Source organism: Bombina bombina, chromosome 9 (genome assembly GCF_027579735.1).
Source record: "Bombina bombina isolate aBomBom1 chromosome 9, aBomBom1.pri, whole genome shotgun sequence".
In the NCBI taxonomy this organism is placed as follows: domain Eukaryota; kingdom Metazoa; phylum Chordata; class Amphibia; order Anura; family Bombinatoridae; genus Bombina; species Bombina bombina.
In genome coordinates this window covers 141,058,221-141,080,895 of record NC_069507.1, presented here as the reverse complement: position 1 = coordinate 141,080,895, position 22,675 = coordinate 141,058,221, and the positions used below count along the sequence as shown (strand labels likewise).

The following is a 22,675-nucleotide window of genomic DNA, read 5'->3' as shown; positions in this document are numbered from 1 at the left end:
TTAGCTGATACCCAGTGAAAGATCCAAAGGGCGCTTATAAAAAAAACAACGAGGAAATCCACAACTGTTTCAAGGTGGTGTTCAAATCACATTTATTATTGGATAGCTCCTTAGTCACCCATCTGGCTAAAGAATTCAGAAATGCAGAAAGAATGTATATTTCTATAATGTACAGTATGTATATATCATAATGCATATTGTTTAAATACACGTTATTTCTGCAATGCAAAACTACCCTGTATTTGAATCCAATACTTCAAAACAGGTTTTCCAAGTTTTGCGGCAAGACGGCAAGCCAGAAAGTTTCTGTCTCCTAAATTTATGGGCTGGCTCATAGATTTTGAACAAATTTGTCAAGCCCTGTGCAAGACGATCCTTTTAGAGTTATTGGGTGTTACCTGGTTCACGGCCACCAGCCTAGAAAGAGGGGAAGTTGGTCACACAGGTGAATTGGTTTCAATGAGATTATTTCTCAAGCAATGTGTTACCTGCATAACAGTGACTGCTCCATAGGTGACAGCTGTCCAATAAATCGATCCCACCATTATCCCAGCAGCAGCAAAAGGACAGGCTTTAGATATCAGTCTATCCGCAAGGTCCAGTATATAGACAACAGGACCTGAAGGAAGAGAAGTAAAAAGGGAAATCTGATTTAGGATAAGGCATTTATGTAAACTTCAATATAAAATATAATTCCTCAGAATTACTAAAAAGAAATGTACTCAAATGTCAAATGCAGATGTCTGATGCATATATTTTTGCATTACAGAACACCAAGTAAAAGATTTACATAAATTGGAATAAAGCAATCAAATGCAACAGTAATAATGCATGTAGGCCATTGATGCTATGTAGAGCTTAAAATTTGGCATACTGCTTAAAGGGACAGTCTACTCTAGAATTGTTATTGTGTAAAAAGATAGATAATCCCTTTATTACCCATTCCCCAGTTTTGCATAACCAACACTGTTATATTAATATACATTTTACCTCTGTGATTACCTTGTATCTAAGCCTCTGCAGACTGCCCCCTTATCTCAGTCTTTTTTGACTGACTTTCATTTAAGCTAATCAGCGCTGACGCATAGATAGCTCCATGGGAGTGAGCACAATGTTATCTAATGTGGCACACATGAACTAGCACCATCTAGCTGTGAAAACCTGTCAAAATGCACTGAGATAAGAGGCGGCCTTCAAGGGTTAGGAAATTAGCATATTAGCCTATCTAGGTTTAGCTTTGAACAAAGAATATGAAGAGAACAAAGCAAATTTGATGATAAAAGTAAATTGGAAAGATGATTAAATTTACATGCCCTATCTGAATCATGAAAGTTTAATTTTGACTAGACTGTCCCTTTAACATTATTGACCCATCAGTCCTGAGCCATTTCACACTCCCGTGCCAAATCGGTTTTTCTGAATTCATTGCACGTACAGATCAGTTTCAGTGCTTTGGTTGTAAGGTACTAACAATTCAAAACAAGCACATTTAGAAAAATAACTTTAGCTTGAAGAAATAACAAAATATGGATAAAGCCATCATACAAAATGCAAACTAGATATGTGTGTACCAAAGTCATCATAGAATTACCTTCACAAAACATTTAGAATTCTATAAATATGGTTTTCAGTAAAAATTACAAATGAAAAAAACAAAAAGATAAAAATCTATCTTGGTCTCCTTAAAGAGACATAAAAGTGCAAAAAGTAAATGCTTTAATATGTTAGACCATTTTATTATTGCTTGCATTTATCTATGTGTTTAATCCCTGGAAGGAAATAAACAAACAGCTAATAATTCAGCTCCACAGAAGCAATGCACTACTGGGAGCTCGCTGAACACAACTGGTGAGCCAATGACAAAAGACAAATGTGTGTAGCAACCGGTTACAATGGGAGCTAGTCATTTTGATAAATTAAAAGTACATTAAACACCCCTTGCTTTTGCATAGAAACTGTGCTTGCTCCACACTCCCTAGAGAAGCCAAAAAGCAAAACCAAGGTTTAAAAATGCTGCCAATTGCCTAAACTAGCTATTTCATTTACACAAAAATATGAGGTATTTAACGACACACGTTTTCATCTGCACAATGCTTTCACTGCAGATGACAATCATGTGCGGACAATCATGTGCGGACAATCATGTGCGGTCAATCATGGGCGGTCAATCATGGGCGGTCAATCATGGGCGGTCAATCATGGGGAAGCTGCTTTTGAAGCTCATCATAGCACCCCCTATAGTAAGCGGCAGCTACCAGGTGGCCAAGAAGCATGGCCTGGAAACATAGAAGTGCTATACTGCTGCAGAAATCTTGAGTGCTAGATGGAGGGGATAGGTATTCAAATTTTTAGGGTTTGAATACCCCCTCAATCTCAGCTCCCTTAAAGGGACATTAAACCCAAATTTTTTCTTTCATAATTCAGATGGAGAATATCATTTTAAACAACTTTCTAATTTACTTCTATTATCTAATTTGCTCCATTCTCTTGATATTCTTTCCTGAAAAGCATATCTAGATAGGCTCAGTAGCTTCTGATTGGTGGCTGCACATAGATGCTTCATGTGAATGGCTCACCCATGTGTATTGCTATTTCTTTAACAAAAGATATCTAAAAAATGAAGCAAATTAGATAATAGACGTAAATAGGAATGTTGTTTAAAATTGTATTCTCTACCTGAATCATGAAATAATTTTTTTGGGTTTAATGTCCCTTTAAGTCCTAGAAACCTTCAAAAACCAGCATTTGAAATTCATCTGCCTGCTCTTTCAAACAAATGGTTTGTGTCTTGAGGGTGTAAAGTATAAGCACATTTTAAAAAACCAAACTAAACTTTTTCTAATAAAGGGGACTTTTGACACTTATAATAGTCAATCAAAAAGCCCTAGAAACCAACAATACTCGTTGATTTAAAGCCCAGAAGCCCCTCTTTAAATTAAAGCCCCTATATAGCTTTTAATAGCCAGGTGATCACTGATAATAGGATGAAGTTGCTAAAATCCCATTTAAAAACCAGTGCAACCTAAAAGTAATGTAGTAGACTGGTGATGGTAATTCCTAATATAAGTGCTTGTTACCTAGCAGAGCAGTCACATCCTCCATCTGACCCTTCGTACCATCAGTATACTTGAGAACTTATTTTTATCAGATCGTTGAACTGTACAAGTGGAATCATGCTGGCTATTTTCTTTTCTAGCAACACTATACCATATTAAGAAAGGTTCAAAATTTACACACACATAGCTAGCTAAGTCATCTCCGGAAATTTTAGTTACCCAGTATTTCATCAATGTGTAACAAACAATTCTAGTCCAGCACTAGAGCCGCCAGGTGTGCGCGCCAGCAGGTTACTGCTCACCTGTACAACAATATAGAGTCCAAAAAAAGGCAGCACCACCTTTGTTTTGCAGAAATTCTCTTTTTAATCTTTTCTTTAATCCAGGAGTGGGTACACAAAAGAAAAACATAAATTATGCTTACCTGATAATTTCCTTTCCTTCTGTACAGGGAGAGTCCACAGCTGCATTCCTTACTTGTGGGAAATACTGAACTTGGCCACCAGGAGGAGGCAAGGACACCCCAGCCAAAGGCTTAAATACCTCCCCCACTTCCCTCACCCCCCAGTCATTCTGCCAAGGGAACAAGGAACAGTAAGAGAAACATCAGGGTGAAAAAGGTGCCAGAAAAATAAATAAAAATTTAGGGCCGCCCATCGGAGAACACGGGCTGGAGCTGTGGACTCTTCCTGTACAGACGGAAAGGAAATTATCAGGTAAGCATAATTTATGTTTACCTTCTTAATACAGGGAGAGTACACTGCTGCATTCCTTACTCGTGGGAAATTATACCCAAGCTCTAGAGGACACTGAATGCTAAGGGGAGGGCAAAAAAGGAGAGGCGGTCCCCATCTGAGGGCACCACAGCCTGCAAAACCCTTTCTCCCGAAGGCTGCTTCCACAGAAGCAAAAATGTATGTAAGAATGTAAGGAGACCCAGGTAGCCGCCCTACAAATCTGATCCATAGAGGCCTTATTTTAAAGGGCCCAAAGACGACACTGCTCTAGTAGAATTATCCATAATCCTCTGAGGAGCCTCGTGTCCCGCTGTCTCATATGCCAAGCGGAAGATACTCCTCAACTAAAAGATAAGGAAGTCAAAGAGCCTTCTGACTCTTAAGATTCTCAGATAGATAACAAAAAGAGAAAAAAAATCTGTCTATGCCTAAGCAGCCTGAAGAAGAACTTCAAGGTACAAATCCATCCTATGTGGAAAACTTTCTTTCAAGGAAGAAGGAATAGGACATAAGAAAGGAACCACAATTTCTTGAATGAAGTTGCGATTTGACACGACCCTAGGAGGCAAGTCTAACTAGGTTCATAGAACAGCCCTATTATAGTGAAACACCAGATAAGGAGGGTCGCATTGTAAGGTCGCAGTCTCAGAGACTTCTGCACGCAGAAGCAATATTTAGACGAAAAAAGAATCTTCCAAGATAACAACTTAATGTCAACCTTATGCATAGGTTCAAAATTAGCCCGATGCAGCTGGAAGAACAAGATCTAAGCTCCACGGAGGAGCATCCGATTGTCCCTAACAAAAAGAAACTGTACATCGGGAAGCTCAGCGAGCCTCCAGACCGAAAACATACAGGGCCAAACTGTCAGAACAAAGAACCAGCTAAGAAGTCCTTCTCCAGATCATCCTGGAGGAAAGTAAAGAAGCCTGGAAGATAGTGTGCTAGAACAACCCACGCTCTTCACAGAAGAAGTGGGTACTCCACACCTTAAGATAGATGACGAAGAACCAGCTATGTGCTGGAAGGAGAGGACCATAACCTCTCAGAAACCCTCTCCTGGCTAAGACTAAGCGTCAATCTCCACGCAGCCTGCCTCAGAAAATTAAGATATGATGAAGCAAAGGGGCACTGTTCCAGCAGACCCCTGCAATAAGGCAACCCTCATGGAAGGGAAGACGTCATCCCCACTAAACCGTGAACCACGATCTTCGCGGTTGCGACGGAGCAATCAGTATTACTGACGCCTGCTCCTGCTAGGTTAGAGCCACCACTCAAGGAAGGAGTAATATGGCAGAAAAAGGAAAAAATGGTAATGAACCTCCAAGGCACCACTAATGCATACATTAGCTCCCCATGAGAAACCTTCTGCAGGAAATTTGATATTGAAATGGGACGTCCTGAGATCTGCATCCGGCTTCCCCTTCCATCCGAAAACCACCTTGGATGAAGACCTTATCCCTAGATAAAAGAAATGTCTGAAAAGGACATCCGGACCGGATGAACGCCCCAGGAGAGAGAATCGATGATAGCGAGCAGTTGTAAGCCTCCGCCCACTACCAAAACCCGGGATACTACCCTCATCGCTAGGGAGACTCTCGTTCCCCTCAGAAGGAGCTCTAAGCCACTGAGAGTAAGACAGACTATAATTTAAAACTGGGACTAACCCAGTAGTCTAAACTTCAGAAAAAAGAAATTGCCTGAAGATCCGTAAAGTAATCAGGAGGGAAACCTCCTGAGTCCACAGACCCCTTGCCCTCTCTTGGCATGTCCTCACCATCCTGGCGGACTTGCGACCGAAGTCAAATTTGCCCCTGATGATTTAAAAAAGAAGTTCCTCAGGACAAGGTGATCTGGACAAAAATATTAGAGAGCGATGTCCTCAACCAGTAGTCCAGGTAAATCTGTTAAAACAGATTTGAAGACTACGTTGCACCTCTCCATCAGCATACACCAATCCTTGGCTGAGATGGGCCCTGACAAAAAGAGTGAAGTCTGAGATGGACCACATGACAAATCTATACCATCAACACAGAGCTAGTAATGCCTGAAGAAGGTCTGGAGGGCACGACCTGGTGAAGCTAACTTAGAACTTCACAAGTCCGATAGAAGAGTCCTTATGTCTATGAAGACTAAAATAGCATCCAGGAACCTACCATGGAGCCCTACATCAGAAAACTCTGTATTCTACCATCCCTGAGGAACGGGGAAGACAGATGAAAACCCTAGCAGTCTCTATCAGACGAGACAAATGCGTTTTGAACCAGGATCGTCTAGACAAGAGAAGCTACCGCTAGAACTGAAGTCTGGCACTGCCAAAGACTCCATAGACTCCTAAAAAGGTTCTAGAAAGCAGAAGCGAGTCTATCCAGAAACATCAACCTTAGGAACCAGAATGTTCCCTGATAAGGAATGAAAAGCATGATATCATTCCTTAACAGTGGTCCTGTACTGCTCTTCCCGTACCAAGGGTAGAGTGGACCATATAGTCTCCTTCCGGAACGAGGAGACATGATGAGCTTGCTTAAGTATTTTAGGCACAAATAGGATGGGAGTCCCCTCCCTCTGGGACCACGAAAAAAACGGCTTAAATAATATCTCAAACCTCACTCAACAATAGTCACAGGGACAATGACTCCAAAGGAGAACAAAACCGGCACCCACCTGAAGAGGTTTCCCTCTCTCTGTCTAGAAGACAGGGTCAAGAGAAGGAAAGAGTCCTGGGAGGCGGAGAATTGAAACCTAGCTTTGACCTCCAAGACCCATGGGTCCTGTACGTCCCTGAAACAAGCGTCAGAAAGGAGCGATAGATTGTTCCTGACCCGATCCAAGATAGGACCCGGGACTGGTCCCTTCTGCCAACCTAGGTTCGGAGGGCCTCTGCTCTGCTTGGACTTATTCCAGGACTGAGTCAGCTTCCAAAAAAAAATACCACTTGGATTGCTCAGGCTAAGCCAAGGTCTCTGAGGCTGGGCTTTAACCGCAATGAAAGAATAAGAAAGAAAATTTGTCTCTCAGATTCATTCTCTCTCAAACGGAAAACTGCAGAATAGCGGAATCAAAATAAATCTTTCCCTCAAGCAGAAGCAAAAATTAGATTCTGAAGCCGCCATATCTGTCAGAGAGAATCAAAGCCTAAACAGAAAAACTGGAAGCCCTAGCTTTGGGGCTAGAAAACTGTGAAAACCACAGCTAAAAGAAATATAAGCTCCAACGTCTTAATTCTTTCTGGAAAATATCAAGGGAACCTTACTTTGAAACGAGACAGAGATGCTTCAATAGGAAGTTTCCAAGTCAACAAAATACAAATATCCCACGTGAGGAAACATCCCCACAAAAAGAGTTTCCTCTAATAATCCAGAGCTCTAAGATTAAACTATCCCCGAATGGAATAGTAAAAACGATAGGCAAGCGCACAAAAAGTGTTAGCCAAATAGGGATGGGCAACAACACAACCCCACTAAAGAGCCCGGAACTGGAAATCTTAATAAAAAACAAAATAGACGAAAGGGAAAAGGATCTCTATCCCTCCCCACCTTAATCAAATTGGTCTTTTGATTCAGGGCTCTGAGATTCGACTGGCAGATCAGTACTAAGAATCTCTAATATCGTCAAAACCTCTCTTAGAAGGAAGCGCAGGTGTGCTACCATAAATCTAAAGGCAAAATCCTCCTCTGCCGGAGGAATAGAAGCAGCAGGCTCCGACCCAGAAGGTCCGTACTCTGAAGCCTCAGAGAGAAACGCATCCTCAGATGACCGATCAGATACAACTGTCATTTTACATGATGCAGGAGTGCATGGATTAACCCTTCGTTTGCGCGTAGCCGTACGAGGCAAAACGTCTAAGGCCGCAGATATCACCATACGGAACTGCGCAGTAACGTCTGGTGGATAAAAGGCCCCCTCCAGGAGGAGGATTTGTGCAAGGGGAAGCTGCATGTGTAGGTTTAGATGAATACAGGGGACACACCTCACGGGACGAAGAGTCCTCAGAGGCGGAAGGCTCAGTGGTATCTAACATCTCAACATTGGATGATGAAAATACCCTTTTGCGGCATATGGAACATAATTGAAAGGGCTGGATTACCCAGGCCTCCTCACAATATACACAGGTATCGAATTCTGTTGTAGAGGTCTCATCCTCTAAAACATCAGAATTCTCCATAACTAGGTAACTTTTATATAAATAATAAAAAAAAAAAAAAACGGCACCTATACCCCCAATGGCTAGGGCACTCACCACCTCCTATGACCCAGACAGTGTAGAGAAAACTTGCTCCTCTCCGTAGTCACTCAGTCAGGAACAGGAAATGGAAACTGTGACCACTCCCGGTCACACGATGCACAATGCAGGACCGCCCCTGCTAAAGAAAAAGCACGCCAAGCTTAATAAAACTGAGCAGCTCCCAAGTAATGGAGCAACCTGTACGTTCAATATCAGCTTACGAGCCCAAAACATCTCACACATATAAGCAGCATAAATCACATAAACTAATATGATTAACACCCCACTGTTCAAAAATCTCCCTCAGGAGATATTAACCCTTGATTCCATAAAGATAAAGGAGTCCCACTGTGACCCTGTCTTCTAGCGTTAACATTTATGTGTAAAAAAATGAAACGATCTTACCGGAAACTATGCCGTGGAACAGAAACACAGTCCTTGAAGTTTGACAGACTGTAGCATCGCTTCTGACATGGACTTGAGTGAAGAAAGCAGGCAGCGAAACTCGTCAACGCTGATTGCTTAGGAGCTGTTAATATGAGTGTGGATGGTTTAGCAGAAAGACTCTCCCTGCAACACCAGATTCTAACTTTCATCAATGCTCTCACTGAGAGGCTAACAAGACTACTTAAAACTCAAGTCCCATACCAAAGGGTAGATACCCCTTCTAAGGAACTACTCCGAAATCTTCTGACACTTCTCTGCCAACCTCCTGTGACGAAAGGCAAAGAATGAATGGGGGATGAGGGAAGTGTGGGAGGTATTTAAGCCTTTGGCTGGGGTGTCTTTGCCTCCTCCTGGTGGCCAGGTTCAGTATTTCCCACAAGTAAGGAATGCAGCTGTGGACTCTCCCTGTATTAAGAAGGAAACAGACAACGTTTTGGGTTGCATACCCTTAGTCATGTCAGTTATACATATGCACCTTAACACCTTTAAATACCTTACACAGGTGAGCAAAACTCCTCCCACTTAATTTTTTCTTTCCCGTTTCTCATTCTTGACTTAAGAGTTCCCTCTAATGGGGGGGGGAATAAAAAAAAAAAAAAAAAAGGAGTATAATCACATTTACAAAAATACACACTAATATACAACACACAAATATATACAGAATGGAGATGGCTACGAAAAATCCATTACAATGTATTGATCCAAAACATTTATTTTCTTTTCAATAGAAATTCCCTTTTCCCACCTCTCCTGGGTATAGGGACCCAATCTATAATTTTAAATCTTAACTGTGAAATTGAATGACCTGCCTCTAGAAAGTGGCAGGCCACTGGGGCTTCCTTATCTCCCCTTTTAATGCTAGATTTGTGTTGCAGCATCCTATCTCTTACCCTTTACCACCTCCATATTGTATATATATATATTAGTGTGCATTTTTGTAAATGTGATTATACTCTTTTTTTCCAATAGAGCAAGCTCTTTTTAATTAAAGAATGAAAAACAGGAAAGAAAGAGTTAAGTGGGAGGAGTTTTGCTCACCTGTGTAAGGTATTTAAAGGTGTTAAGGTGCATATGTATAACTGACATGACTAAGGGTATGTAACACGAAACGTAGTCTGTTTTCTTTTGTGTACCCACTCGTGGATTAAAGAAAAGAATAAAAAGAGAATTTCTGCAAAACAAAAGGTGGTGCTGCTGCCTATTTTTGGACCCAGTATTTCATCAACACACTATCCGGCCAACCAGTGCAACAGATTACATATTTAAAGGGACATAATACTCATATGCTAAATCACTTGAAACTGATGCAGTATAACTGTAAAAAGCTGACAGGAAAATATCACCTGAGCATCTCTATATAAAAAAGGAAGATATTTTACCTCACGATCTCCTCAGCTCAGCAGAGTAAGTTCTGTGTGAAAAGTTATACTTCACCTGCTCCCAGCTGCAGGTAAAAATAAAAAAAAAAATGAAGAAATGAACAGCAGCCAATCAGCATCAGCAGTGCTGAGGTCATGAACTCTTACTGTGATCTCATGAGATTTGACTTCAATCTCATGAGATTTCATAGTAAGCTTCCTTTACCTGAATGGTGAAATAATATGAGAGTTCAAGAGGCTCATCGTTTCAGCTGTCCCAGGACAGACACACTAAAATGCTGCTTAGAAATCCTTTACAATGGGAGGTGGCTACTGAGGAACTTTTGAGGTAAAATATCTTTCTTTTTTACATAGAGATGTTCAGGAGATATTTTCTAGTCAGCTTTTTACAGCTATGCTGCATCACTTTCAAGTGTTTAAACATTTGGGTATTATGGCCCTTTAACCGGGCGATGGGCAGTGGTTGTTCAGAAGACTCAGGGCACAAAAATATGGCATGCAGAAGAAAGTGGAGGAGTCTCATAAGACCTATACCAGGACTATACAAAATTCACTAGCTTTGCTTTTTTTTTTTTTAAAGAAATGTATGCTGGGAGATCAGGGATTTAATATTCAATATACGAAAACACTGCATTCCCTTATTGCCGTTAGGTATCCCAATCATTAATAAATGCATAAACACTAAACACATTACATGCACCTCCCTCTAATCATAAGTGCTACCATTTTGGAACCTAGGTTACACTGCAGGTATATGAAGGAGAGTTGCTGCACATGTGCAAACAGGTCAGCACTGGAATGTGGTGAAATATAGATTTCAACATTGCAGTACCCATGACTAAAGGGAGGCGGTGAATAGCTTCAAAACTATGCTTATAAAATGTGTTTAGTGTTAAATGTCCCTTTAAAGGCATTAAGGTAAAAAATTAAACTTGCATGATTCAGAAAAAACCCCATATATAAGAAGTATTTTTAAAATACACTTATATTTTCAGATTTCACTTTTTTATTTATAAGAAAAAAAATAAAAAAGAATACGTACATATCCTACTGGGAGCAAGCTGGTGATTGGTGGCTACAAACATGTCTCTACTCATTGGCTCATGAGATTAGCTAGCTCCCAGTAGTGCATTGCTGTTCTGGAGCTGACAAATTGTGTGTTTAATCGCATTACAGGGGTTAAACACAGTTATATACAAGCAATAATGCAATAATAAAATGATGTAACATATAATAACATTTTCTTTTTCTACTTTTATTTCCCAAGTCCATTAAAGAGGAGGGAATTTTATTTAAAGGGATATGAAACCCAAAAATATTAATTATGCTTACCTGATAATTTCATTTCCATTGTGGGGAGGAGAGTCCACAGCTTCATTCATTACTTGTGGGAATTAAGAACCTGGCCACCAGGAGGAGGCAAAGACACCCCAGCCAAAGGCTTAAATACCTCCCCCACTTCCCTCATCCCCCAGTCATTCTGCCGAAAGAAGAATGAACAGTAGGAGAAATATCAGGGTATAAATGGTGCCAGAAGAACAAAAAAACTAAATTTAGGTCCGCCCACCAGAGCAGTGGGCGGGAGCCGTGGACTCTCCTCCCCACGATGTAAATTAAATTATCAGGTAAGCATAATTTATATTTTCCATCTAAAGGGGAGGAGAGTCCACGGCTTCATTAATTACTTGTGGGAACAAATACTCAAGCTCTAGAGGACAATGAATGAAAACGGAAGGGCAAGAGGTGGACCCTATTCTGAGGGCACCACAGCCTGTAAAACCTCTCTCCCAAAAACTGCTTCCGCTGAAGCAAAAACGTAAAATTTGTAAAATTTTGTAAAAGTATGTAAAGGAGGGCCAGGTAGCAGCCTTACAAATTTGCTCCACAGAGGCCTCATTCTTTAAGGCCCAAGAAGAAGCCACAGCTCTAGTTGAATAAACCGTGATCCTCTGAGGATGCTTATGTCCCGCTGTCTCGTAGGCCAAGCGAATCATGCTCCTCAACCAAAAAGACAGACGTTTCAGCGGCTTTCTGCCCCTTGCGCTTCCCTGAATACACCACAAAAAGGGATGTAGTCTGTCTGAACTCCTTCCTAGCCTGAAGATAAAAAAATCAAAGCTGGAACCACGTCCGAATTATGAAGTAACCTCTCCTTAGGAGAAGAGGGGTTAGGACACAAAGGAGGAACTACTATTTCCTGATTCATGATACGGCTAGACACAACCTTGGGAAGAAATCCCAAACCAGTGCGAAGAACAGTCTTAACCGCGTGAAAAACCAAATAAGGAGGCTCGCATTGCAAGGTCGCCAAATTAGATACTCTGCGTGCCGATACAATAGCCAACAGAAATAGAACCTTCTAAGAAAGAATCTTAATGTCAACAGAGTGCATTAGTTCAAACTGGACCCTCTGCAACACCTTTAGAACTAAGTTCAAGCTCCAAGGAAGAGCGGATTGTCTAAAGACAGGCCTGTTTCTAGACAGAGCCTGAACAAAAGACTGAATATCAGGAAGCTTGGCGAGCCTCTTGTGCAACAGAACAGATAATGCCGAAATCTGTCCCTTCAAGGAACTAGCGGAAAGCCCCTTCTCCAGTCCATCCTGGAGAAAGGACAGAATCCTGGACACCTTAATTTTGTGCCAAGGATATCCATGCTTCTCACACCAGGACAAGTAAGTCTTCCACACCTTATGAAAGATGTGATGAGTGACCGGCTTCCTGGTCTGAACGAGAGTATCAATCACTCTCTCAGAAAACCCTCTCTTGGCCAAGACTAAGCGCTCAATCTCCACGCAGTCAGCCTCAGAGAATATAGATTTTGATGTTAAAAAGGACCCTGTACCAACAGATCCCTGCGACAGGGTAACCTCCATGGAGGAGACAATGACATCCCCACCAGATCCGCAAACCACGTCCTCCGCGGCCACAACGGAGCAATCAGAATAGCCGAAGCTTGCTCCTGCTTGATGCGGGCCACTACATGAGGTAGAAGTGGCAATGGTGGAAAAATGTAAACTAGGTTGAACACCCAGGGTACCGCCAAGGCATCTATCAGTTCTGCCTGGGGATCCCTGGACCGCGACCTGTATCTGGCTAGCTTTCAATTGAGTCTGGATGCCATGAGATCTATCTCCGGAGTCCTCCATTTGTGACAAATCTCTGCAAACACCTTGGGGTGGAGAGACCATTCCCCCGGATGGAAGGATTGCCTGCGGAGAGAATCCGCTTCCCAGTTGTCCACACCCGGAATGTCAATTGCTGAGAGCGAGCAGCTGTGGGACTCTGTCCATTCCAATATCCGAGAAATCTCCCTCAGCGCTAGGGAGTTTCTCGCCCCCCCCTGATGGTTGATGTAAGCCACCGAGGTAATGTTGTCTGTCTGGAATCTGATGAAGCTGAACGACCCCAGGAGAGGCTACGCCCTCAGAGCACTGTAAATTGCTCGAAATTCCAAAATATTCATCGGGAGGAAAGACTCCTCTCGAGATATTTTCCCTGTGCCATCCCCAAACAGCTCTCCATCCTGCCAGACTCGCGTCCGTGGTCACAATCTCCCAGGATGGTCTCAGGAAAGATGTCTCTTGGGACAGTTGTTCCGGACGGATCCACCAAGAGAGGGAGTCCCTTGTCCAATCGTCCAGACCTATCCTGGGATAGGTCTGTTTGATCGCTGTTCCACAGTCTCAACATGCACAACTGAAGAAATCTGAGTTGGAACTGGCGAATGGAATGACATCGATGCTGTATACCATGAGCCCGATCCCCTCCATACTCTGAGCTATAGAGGGACTGGAGTAGGACTGAAGAGCAAGACAGGCGGACGCAATCTTCTTGCGTTGCTAATCTGTGAGAAATATCCTCATGGATATGGAATCGATTATTGTTCCCAGGAACTCCACCCTGTTGCTGGGAATCAGGGAGCTCTTTCCTGAGTTTATCTTCCAACCGTGAGATTGGAGCCAAAGAAGAAGGGACCCTCGAGTGATCCTCTGCAAGACTGAACGACGGTGCCTGGACTAGGATGTCGTCCAGATAGGGCGCCACAGCAATGCCCTTGGATCTGGCTACTGCAAGCAGCACCCCCAGAACCTTTGTGAAGACTCTCAGGGCTGTCGCCAGACCAAAGGGAAGGGCCACAAACTGGAAATGGTGGTCCAGAAACGCAAATCTCAGGAACCTGAAGTGATCCCTGTGGATTGGCACATGAAGGTAGGCATCCTTCGAGTCTATTGTTGTCATGAACTGACCCTCTTGAACGAGGGGCAGAATAGATCTGATCATTTCCATTTTGAACGATGGAACAGCCAGAAACTTGTTTAAACATGTTAGGTCTAGAATCTGGCGGAACGTGCCCTCCTTCTTTGGGACCACAAAAAGGTTTGAATAGTATCTTAGACCCCTTTCTGCTGGGGGTTCTGGTACAATAACTCAGAGAGAAGAGAGATCCCTCACACAGTCTAGAAAAGCTTCTCTCTTTTCTGGTCTGGAAGACAGATTTGACAGGAGGAATCTGCCCCATAACAGATGAGTTCTAAACCCTATCCTGTATCCTTGGGCGACAACCTCCAGAACCCAAGGGTCCTGAAAATCCTGCAACCAGGCCTCTGAGAAGAGAGATAATCTGCCCCCTACTTGGTCCGGAGACCGGTCAGGGGCCGCCCCATCATGCCGACTTTGTTTCGGTGGGCTTCTTGTTCTGCTTGGACTTATTCCAAGACTGAGCTGGCTTCCAAGTACCCTTGGACTGATCCGCTTTTGCGGCGGGATGCTGGCGTTGGGCCTTGTCCGCACGAAAGGGACGAAAAGTAGATCCCTTAGGCTTAACCTGCGGCAGGAAAGCCCTTGCCTCCCGTCACTGTGGATATGATCGAGTTCAATCCTGGACATAACAGGATCTTTCCCTGAAAAGGAAGGGATAACAGTCTGGACTTAGAGGTCATGTCCGCAGACCACAACTTCAGCCACAGAGCCCTGCGGGTTAGTACAGAAAAACCTGATACCTTAGCATTCAGGCGAATAACAAATTATGCTTACATGATAATTTTATTACCATCGTGGGGAGGAGAGTCCACAGCTCCATTCATTACTTTTGGGAATACTAAACCTGGCCACCAGGAACAGGCAAAGACACCCCAGCCAAAGGCTTAAATACCTCCCCCACTCCCCTCATCCCCCAGTCATTCTGCCGAGGGAACAAGGAACAGTAGGAGAAATATCAGGGTATAAAAGGTGTCAGAAGAGAAATAAATTTAGGTCTGCCCACCAGAGTGGAAATAAAATTATCAGGTAAGCATAATTTATGTTTTCCATCTAAAAGGGGGGGGGGGGGGAAAGAGTCCACAGCTTCATTCATAACTTTTTGGAAACGTATACCCAAGCTTTACAGGACACTGAATGAAACCGGGAGGGTAAGAAGGCGGACCCTAATCGGAGGGCACCACTGCCTGTAAAACCTCTCTCCCAAAAACAGCTTCCGCAGAAGCAAAAACGTAAAATTTGTAAAACTTTATAAAAGTGTGTAAGGAGGACCAGGTAGCCGTCTTACAAATCTGCTCTATAGAGGTCTCATTCTTGAAGGCCCAAGACAAAGCCACAGCTCTAGTTGAATGAGCCGTGATCCTCTGAGGAGGCTTATGTCCCGCTGTCTCATAGGCCAAGCGAATCAAGCTCCTCAACCAAAAAGACAAAGAAGTAGAAGAGGCCCTCTGCCCCTTGCGCTTCCCAGAATACACCACAAAAAGAGATGTAGACTGTCTAAAATCCTTTGTAGCCTGAAGATACAAAGAACCACATCCAGATTATGAAGTAACCTCTCCTTTGGGGAAGAAGGTTTAGGACACAAAGAAGGAACAATAATTTCCTGATTGATGTTACGTTTAGACACCACCTTGGGAAGAAACCCAAACCGGTGCGAAGAATAGCCTTATCCGCAGGAAAAAACAGATAAGGAGGCTCGAATTGCAAGGCAGCCAGCTCAGATACTCTGTGTGCCGATGCAATAGCCAACAGGAAGAGGACCTTCCAGGACAGAATCTTAAATGTCAATAGAATGCATAGGCTCAAACCTAACTCTCTACAATACCTTAAGGACCAAGTTTAAGCTCAATTGGGGGAGCAGACTGCCTAAAGACAGGCCTGATTCTAGACAGAGCCTGAACAAAAGATTGAATGTCAGGGAGCTCAGCGAGTCTCCTGTGCAACAAGACTGATAAAGCCGAAATCTGTCCCTTTAAGGAACTAGCGGCAAGGCCCTTCTCCAAACCCTCCTGGAAAAAGGACAGAATCCTGGATACCTTCACCTTGTGCCAAGGTTATCCATGCTTCTCACACCAGGACAAGTAAGTCCTCCACACCTTATGGTAGATGAGACGAGTGACTGGCTTCCTTGCCTGAACTAGAGTGTCAATCACACTTTCAGAAAACCCTCTCTTGGCTAAGACTAAGCATTCAATCTCCACGCAGTCGGCCTCAGAGAAACGAGATTTTGATGATGAAAGGGACCCTGTTGAAGCAGATACCTGCGACAGGGTAACCTCCATGGCGGAGAGGATGACATCCCCACCAGATCCGCAAACCACGTCCACCGCGGCCACGAAGGAGCAATCAGGATGGCCGAAGTTCGCTCCTGTTTAATGTGTGCCACTACACGAGGTAGAAGTGGTAACGGTGGAAAAATGTAAGCTAGGCTGAATCCCCAAGGCACCGCTAAGGCATCTATCAGCTCTGCCTGGGGATCCCTGGACCTCGACCCGTATCAGGGTAGCTTGCAATTGAGTCTGGACGCCATGAGATCTATCTCCGGTGTCCCCCATCTGAGACAAATCTCCGTAAACACTTCGGGGTGAAGAGACCATTCCCCCGGATGGAAGGATTGCCTGCTGAGAAAGTCCGCTTCCCTGTTGTCCACACCTGGAATGTGGATCGCTGAAAGCGAGCAGTTGTGAGACTCCGCTCACTCCAAAATCCGAGACACCTCCCTCATTGCTAGGGAGCTCCTCGTACCCCCCTGATGGTTGATGTAAGCCACTGAGGTAATGTTGTTGGTCTGGAATCTGATGAAGCTGAACGACCCCAGAGGAGGCCACGCCCTCAGAGCATTGTAAATTGATTGAAGTTCCAGAATATTTATCGGAAGAAGAGACTCCTCCCGGGACCATTTTCCTTGTGCCATCCTGGCACCCCAAACAGCTCCCCATCCTGCGAGACTCTGTGGTCACAATCTCCCAGGACGGTCTCAAGAAGGATGTCCCCAGGGACAGATGCTCCGGACAGATCCACCAAGAGAGGGAGTCCCTGGTCCAAGCATCCATGGATATCCGCTGTGATAGAACTGAATTATCGCCGTTCCACTGTCTCAACATGCACAGTTGAAGAGGTCTGAGATGGAACCTGGCAAAAGGAATGACGTCTATGCTGGAGACCATGAGTCTGATCATCTCCATACACTGAGCCACTGAAGGGCTTGAGGAGGATTGAAGGGCAAGACAGGTGGACGCAATCTTTCTGTGTCAATCTGTGAGAAATATTTTCATGGACATAGAGTCTATTATCGTGCCCAGGAACTCCACCCTGTTGCTGGGAACCAGGGAACCATTTCCTTAGCTGATCTTCCAACCGTGAGATTGGATCAAGAAAAGAAGAGCCCTCGAATGATCCTCTGCAAGGCTGAATGACGGTGCCTGGACTAGGATGTCATCCAAATAGGGAGCCACAGCAATGCCCAAAACCTTCTTGAAGACTCTCTGGGCCATCGCCAGACCGAAGGGAAGGGCTACAAACTGGAATTGTTGGTCCAGAAACGCAAATCTTAGGAACTTGAAGTGGTCTCTGTGAATTGGAACATGAAGGTAAGCATCGTTCAATTCTATTGTCATCATGAACTGCCCCTCTTGAACTACGTGCAGAATAGATCTGATTGTTTCCATTTTGAACCATGGAACAGCAGAAACTTGTTTAAACACTTTAGGTCCAGAATCGGGCAAAACGTGCAATCCTTCTTTGGAACCACAAAAAGATTTGAATAGTACCCTAGCCCCCTTTCTGCTTGCGGTACTGGTACGATAATATCTAGAGAGGAGAGATCCCTCATACAGTCTAAAAAGGCCTCTCTCTTTTCTGGTCTTGAAGACAGGTTTGAAAAGAGGAATCTGCTCCTGGACGGATGGGACCTGAATCCTATCCTGTAACCCTGGGCGACAACCTCCAGAACCCAAGGGTCCTGAACGTCCTGCAACCAAGCTTCGGAGAAGAGAGACAATCTGCCCCCTACTTGGTCCGGCGACCAGTCGGGGGCCGCTCCTTCATGCCGATTTTGTCTCGGCGGGCTTCTTGCTCTGATTGGACTTGTTCCAAACCTGCGCCGGCTTCCAAGTTCCCTTGGACTTGCTGCGGGCTGCTGGCGCTGGGCCTTGTCCGCACGAAAGGGACGAAAAGTAGATCCTTTGGGCTTAGCCTTCTTATCCTGCGGTAAGAAAGCTCCCTTGTCTCCCGTAACCGTGGATACGATCGAATCCAGTCCTGGACCGAACAGAATCTTTCCTTGAAAAGGCAGGGACACCAGCCTCGACTTAGAGGTCATGTCCGCAGACCAAGACTTTAGCCACAGAGCCCTGCAAGCTAAAACTGAGAATCCTGAAACCTTTGCGTTCAGGCGAATAATTTGCATATTGGCGTCACAAATTAAAGTATTGGCGACCTTCAAAGCCTTAATCTTATTCTGTATCTCTTAGATGGGAGTTTCCCTCTCGACCATATCACACAGGGATTCGCACCAATATGTCGCAGCTCCGGAAATCACGGCTACAGCCGCTGCCGGTTGAAAAACAAACTCTGTGTGCTGAAACATTTTCCTTAACATATTTTCCAACTTTTTATCCAAGGGCTCTTTAAATGACAAACTATCCTCGAGAGCAATAGTAGTCCGCTTCACGAGCGTGGAAAACAGAATTTATGCTTACCTGATAAATTACTTTCTCCAACGGTGTGTCCGGTCCACGGCGTCATCCATCACTTGTGGGAAATGTTCTCCCCCAGAGAGAAAGGCAAGGAGAGCACACAGCAAGAGCTGTCCATATAGCTCCCCCTCTGGCTCCGCCCCCCAGTCATTCGACCGACGGTTAGGAGAAAAAGGAGAAACTATAGGGTGCCGTGGTGACTGTAGTGTATAAAGAAAAAAAATTTCAACCTGATTTAAAAAACCAGGGCGGGCCGTGGACCGGACACACCGTTGGAGAAAGTAATTTATCAGGTAAGCATAAATTCTGTTTTCTCCAACACTGGTGTGTCCGGTCCACGGCGTCATCCATTACTTGTGGGAACCAATACCAAAGCTTTAGGACACGGATGAAGGGAGGGAGCAAATCAGGTTACCTAAACAGAAGGCACCACGGCTTGCAAAACCTTTCTCCCAAAAACAGCCTCCGAAGAAGCAAAAATATCAAATTTGTAGAATTTGGCAAAAGTGTGCAGAGAAGACCAAGTCGCTGCCTTACATATCTGGTCAACAGAAGCCTCATTCTTATAGGCCCATGTGGAAGCCACAGCCCTAGTAGAGTGAGCTGTGATACGGTCAGGAGGCTGCCGTCCGGCAGTCTCATAAGCCAAGCGGATAATGCTTTTCAGCCAGAAAGAGAGAGAGGTAGCAGTAGCTTTTTGACCTCTCCTCTTACCAGAGTAAACGATAAACAAGGATGAGGTTTGTCTAAAATCTTTTGTTGCTTCTAAATAGAACTTTAAAGCACGAACAACATCTAAATTGTGTAATAAACGTTCCTTCTTTGAAACTGGATTCGGACACAAAGAAGGAACAACTATTTCCTTGTTGATGTTCTCGTTGGAAACTGTCAGGGAATTCACTATTACAATCCTGTCCCTTTAATTCTGACTCCTCTTTCCCTATTTAAGGCCCCTCCTCTCTATGCTCCTCGCTTGGTATTTTGAATTAGTTACTTAATGTGACTCCTCTCTGAAGACACCTAGCCCTTTCCTCAAGCTGTGGGGATTTCTTACTTGCTGCTGTGAATCTTGGCAGCCTACCTTAATCCTCTGTTGCTGTGTGCGGGTCTGCCTCTTCTGCCACTTGCAGTTTCTTAGGAACCAAAGGAGCAGCATTCAGTTCCCCTAACTGTTACACCGGGTGGCTGTGACGTCACACCCGGCATCTCAGCGTGTCTGCAGCGCGTGTACCGCGCTGTGTCCTTTCATCAAACAATCATCCAGGATACAGTAAGGCTATCATCTGGCTCTGACTTAGCCTTCCAAATAACCACCAGGAATTGGTCTGTATACTTACTTACTCTATTTGGATATCATTATGTCTCTCAACTAAGCAAACTAACTAGCACTGTATTCAATGACTGTTACTATCACTAAACTGCAGGATAAACTTCAACTGCCTGTTACATTGCTTACTCTGCTTGAACTGCTGCTTGCTTAATATCATTTGCTGTGACCACCCTGAACTTGATTAAGTGACTGATTGCTTGTTACTAACTTATCCTTGCATAAACAATAACTGTTAGCATAATCTAACATATCATTCTATCTGCATAAGATATTCCCTCAAGTGCTGTATTCCTAACAAGTAGCTACTTCATCAACTCAGAACAAGGTTTCATTTGTAGTTCTATGTATTACTAATCCTGGTCTTACTTGATTCTCCTTTTTTGCCATATCATCTCATACAACTCTAATCATTACTAACCTACCAGACCTGTTCAAATACATTCTGGGGATAATACTATCTGGCCTTATAACACTATCTCATTGTACTACATCTGTTTGTCTGACATCCCTTTTTACCATCTAACTTCTCTGTATATGTGTCAGCTATATCACATTTAATCACTAGTTATTTGGTTGATTATTTATCTATCCTATCTATAGATACTCCTCCTATCTGTTGAAATACAGACATCCTGTATCTTGGTTGCGTGACAGCTCCGTATTCACTCTGTACCCTGCAGTAGTGACCCTCAGTTCAATGAGCATAACTGGATTCCTGTAAGTTAAATCTGTGTGAATCCAAGGTTTGGTGTGAGGCTGAGTGGTCCTGCTATAGCGGATACTAGGTACCAGAACTTATTTTCCACCTGTTCTAACACATAACATTACAGAACATAACAGAAACAACTTTTGGAAGAAAACCAGGCTTAGTACGCAAAACAACCTTATCTGAATGGAACACCAGATAGGGTGGATCACACTGCAAAGCAGATAATTCAGAAACTCTTCTAGCAGAAGAAATAGCAACCAAAAACAGAACTTTCCAAGATAGTAACTTAATATCTATGGAATGTAAAGGTTCAAACGGAACCCCTTGAAGAACTGAAAGAACTAAATTTAGACTCCAAGGAGGAGTCATGGGTCTGTAAACAGGCTTGATTCTAACCAAAGCCTGAACAAAAGCTTGTACATCTGGCAAAGCTGCCAGTCGTTTGTGCAACAAGACAGATAATGCAGAAATCTGTCCTTTTAGAGAACTAGCTGACAATCCTTTATCCAAACCTTCTTGGAGAAAGGAGAGAATCTTTGGAATTTTAATCTTACTCCAAGAGAATCCTTTGGATTCACACCAACAGATATATTTTTTTCCATATTTTATGGTAAATCCTTCTAGTCACAGGTTTTCTGGCTTGGACCAGAGTATCAATCACAGAATTTGAAAACCCACGCTTGGATAAAATCAAGCGTTCAATTTCCAAGCAGTCAGCTGCAGAGAAACTAGATTGGGATGTTCGAATGGACCTTGTACTAGAAGGTCCTGTCTCAAAGGTAGCTTCCATGGTGGAGCCGATGACATATTCACCAGGTCTGCATACCAAGTCCTGCGTGGCCACGCAGGAGCTATCAGAATCACGAGGCCTTCTCCTGTTTGATCCTGGCTATGAGCCTGGGGAGGAGAGGAAACGGTGGAAACACATATGCTAGGTTGAACGACCAAGGCGCCACTAATGCATCCACTAGAGTCGCCTTGGGATCCCTGGATCTGGACCCGTAGCAAGGAATCTTGAAGTTCTGACGGGATGCCATTAGATCCATGTCTGGAATGCCCCATAATTGGGTTAACTGAGCAAAGACCTCCGGATGGAGTTCCCACTCCCCCGGATGGAAAGTCTGACGACTCAAATAGTCCGCCTCCCAGTTGTCTACTCCTGGGATGTGAATAGCAGATAGATGGCAGGAGTGATTCTCTGCCCATTGGATTATCTTGGTTACTTCCTTCATCGCTAGGGAACTCTTTGTTCCCCCCTGATGATTGATGTACGCAACAGTCGTTATGTTGTCCGATTGAAATCTTATGAACCTGGCTTCCGCTAGCTGAGGCCAAGCCAGGAGCGCATTGAATATAGCTCTTAGTTCCAAAATGTTTATCGGGAGAAGCGACTCTTCCCGCGACCATAGGCCCTGAGCTTTCAGAGAGTCCCAGACCGCGCCCCACCCCAAGAGGCTGGCGTCGGTCGTGACGATGACCCACTCCGGTTTGCGGAAACTCATTCCCTGAGACAGGTGATCCTGGGTCAACCACCAGAGAAGTGAGTCCCTGGTTACCTGGTCTACTTGAATTTGGGGAGACAAGTCTGTATAGTCCCCATTCCACTGATTGAGCATGCACAGCTGTAATGGTCTTAGATGAATTCGAGCAAAAGGAACCACATCCATTGCTGCGACCATTAGTCCTATTACTTCCATGCATTGAGCTATGGAGGGTTGAGGAATAGAGTGAAGAACTCGACAAGCTTTTAGAAGCTTTGTCTTTCTGACGTCTGTGAGAAAGATCTTCATTTCCACAGAATCTATTATTGTTCCCAGAAAAGGAACCCTTGTGGAC

At 44.0% G+C, this 22,675-nt stretch overlaps 1 protein-coding gene across 2 annotated transcripts in view; it reads right to left on the bottom strand.

Annotated features, from left to right (window-relative positions):
• MARCHF5 (membrane associated ring-CH-type finger 5) overlaps positions 1–22,675 on the bottom strand; it is a 438,857-nt gene that overhangs the window by 153,144 nt on the left and 263,038 nt on the right. For both annotated transcript variants that reach the window (XM_053692413.1, XM_053692414.1), the window contains exon 3: positions 489–619. In XM_053692413.1, the coding sequence (XP_053548388.1) occupies positions 489–619 (131 nt within the window). The remainder of the gene's footprint in view (positions 1–488; positions 620–22,675) is intronic.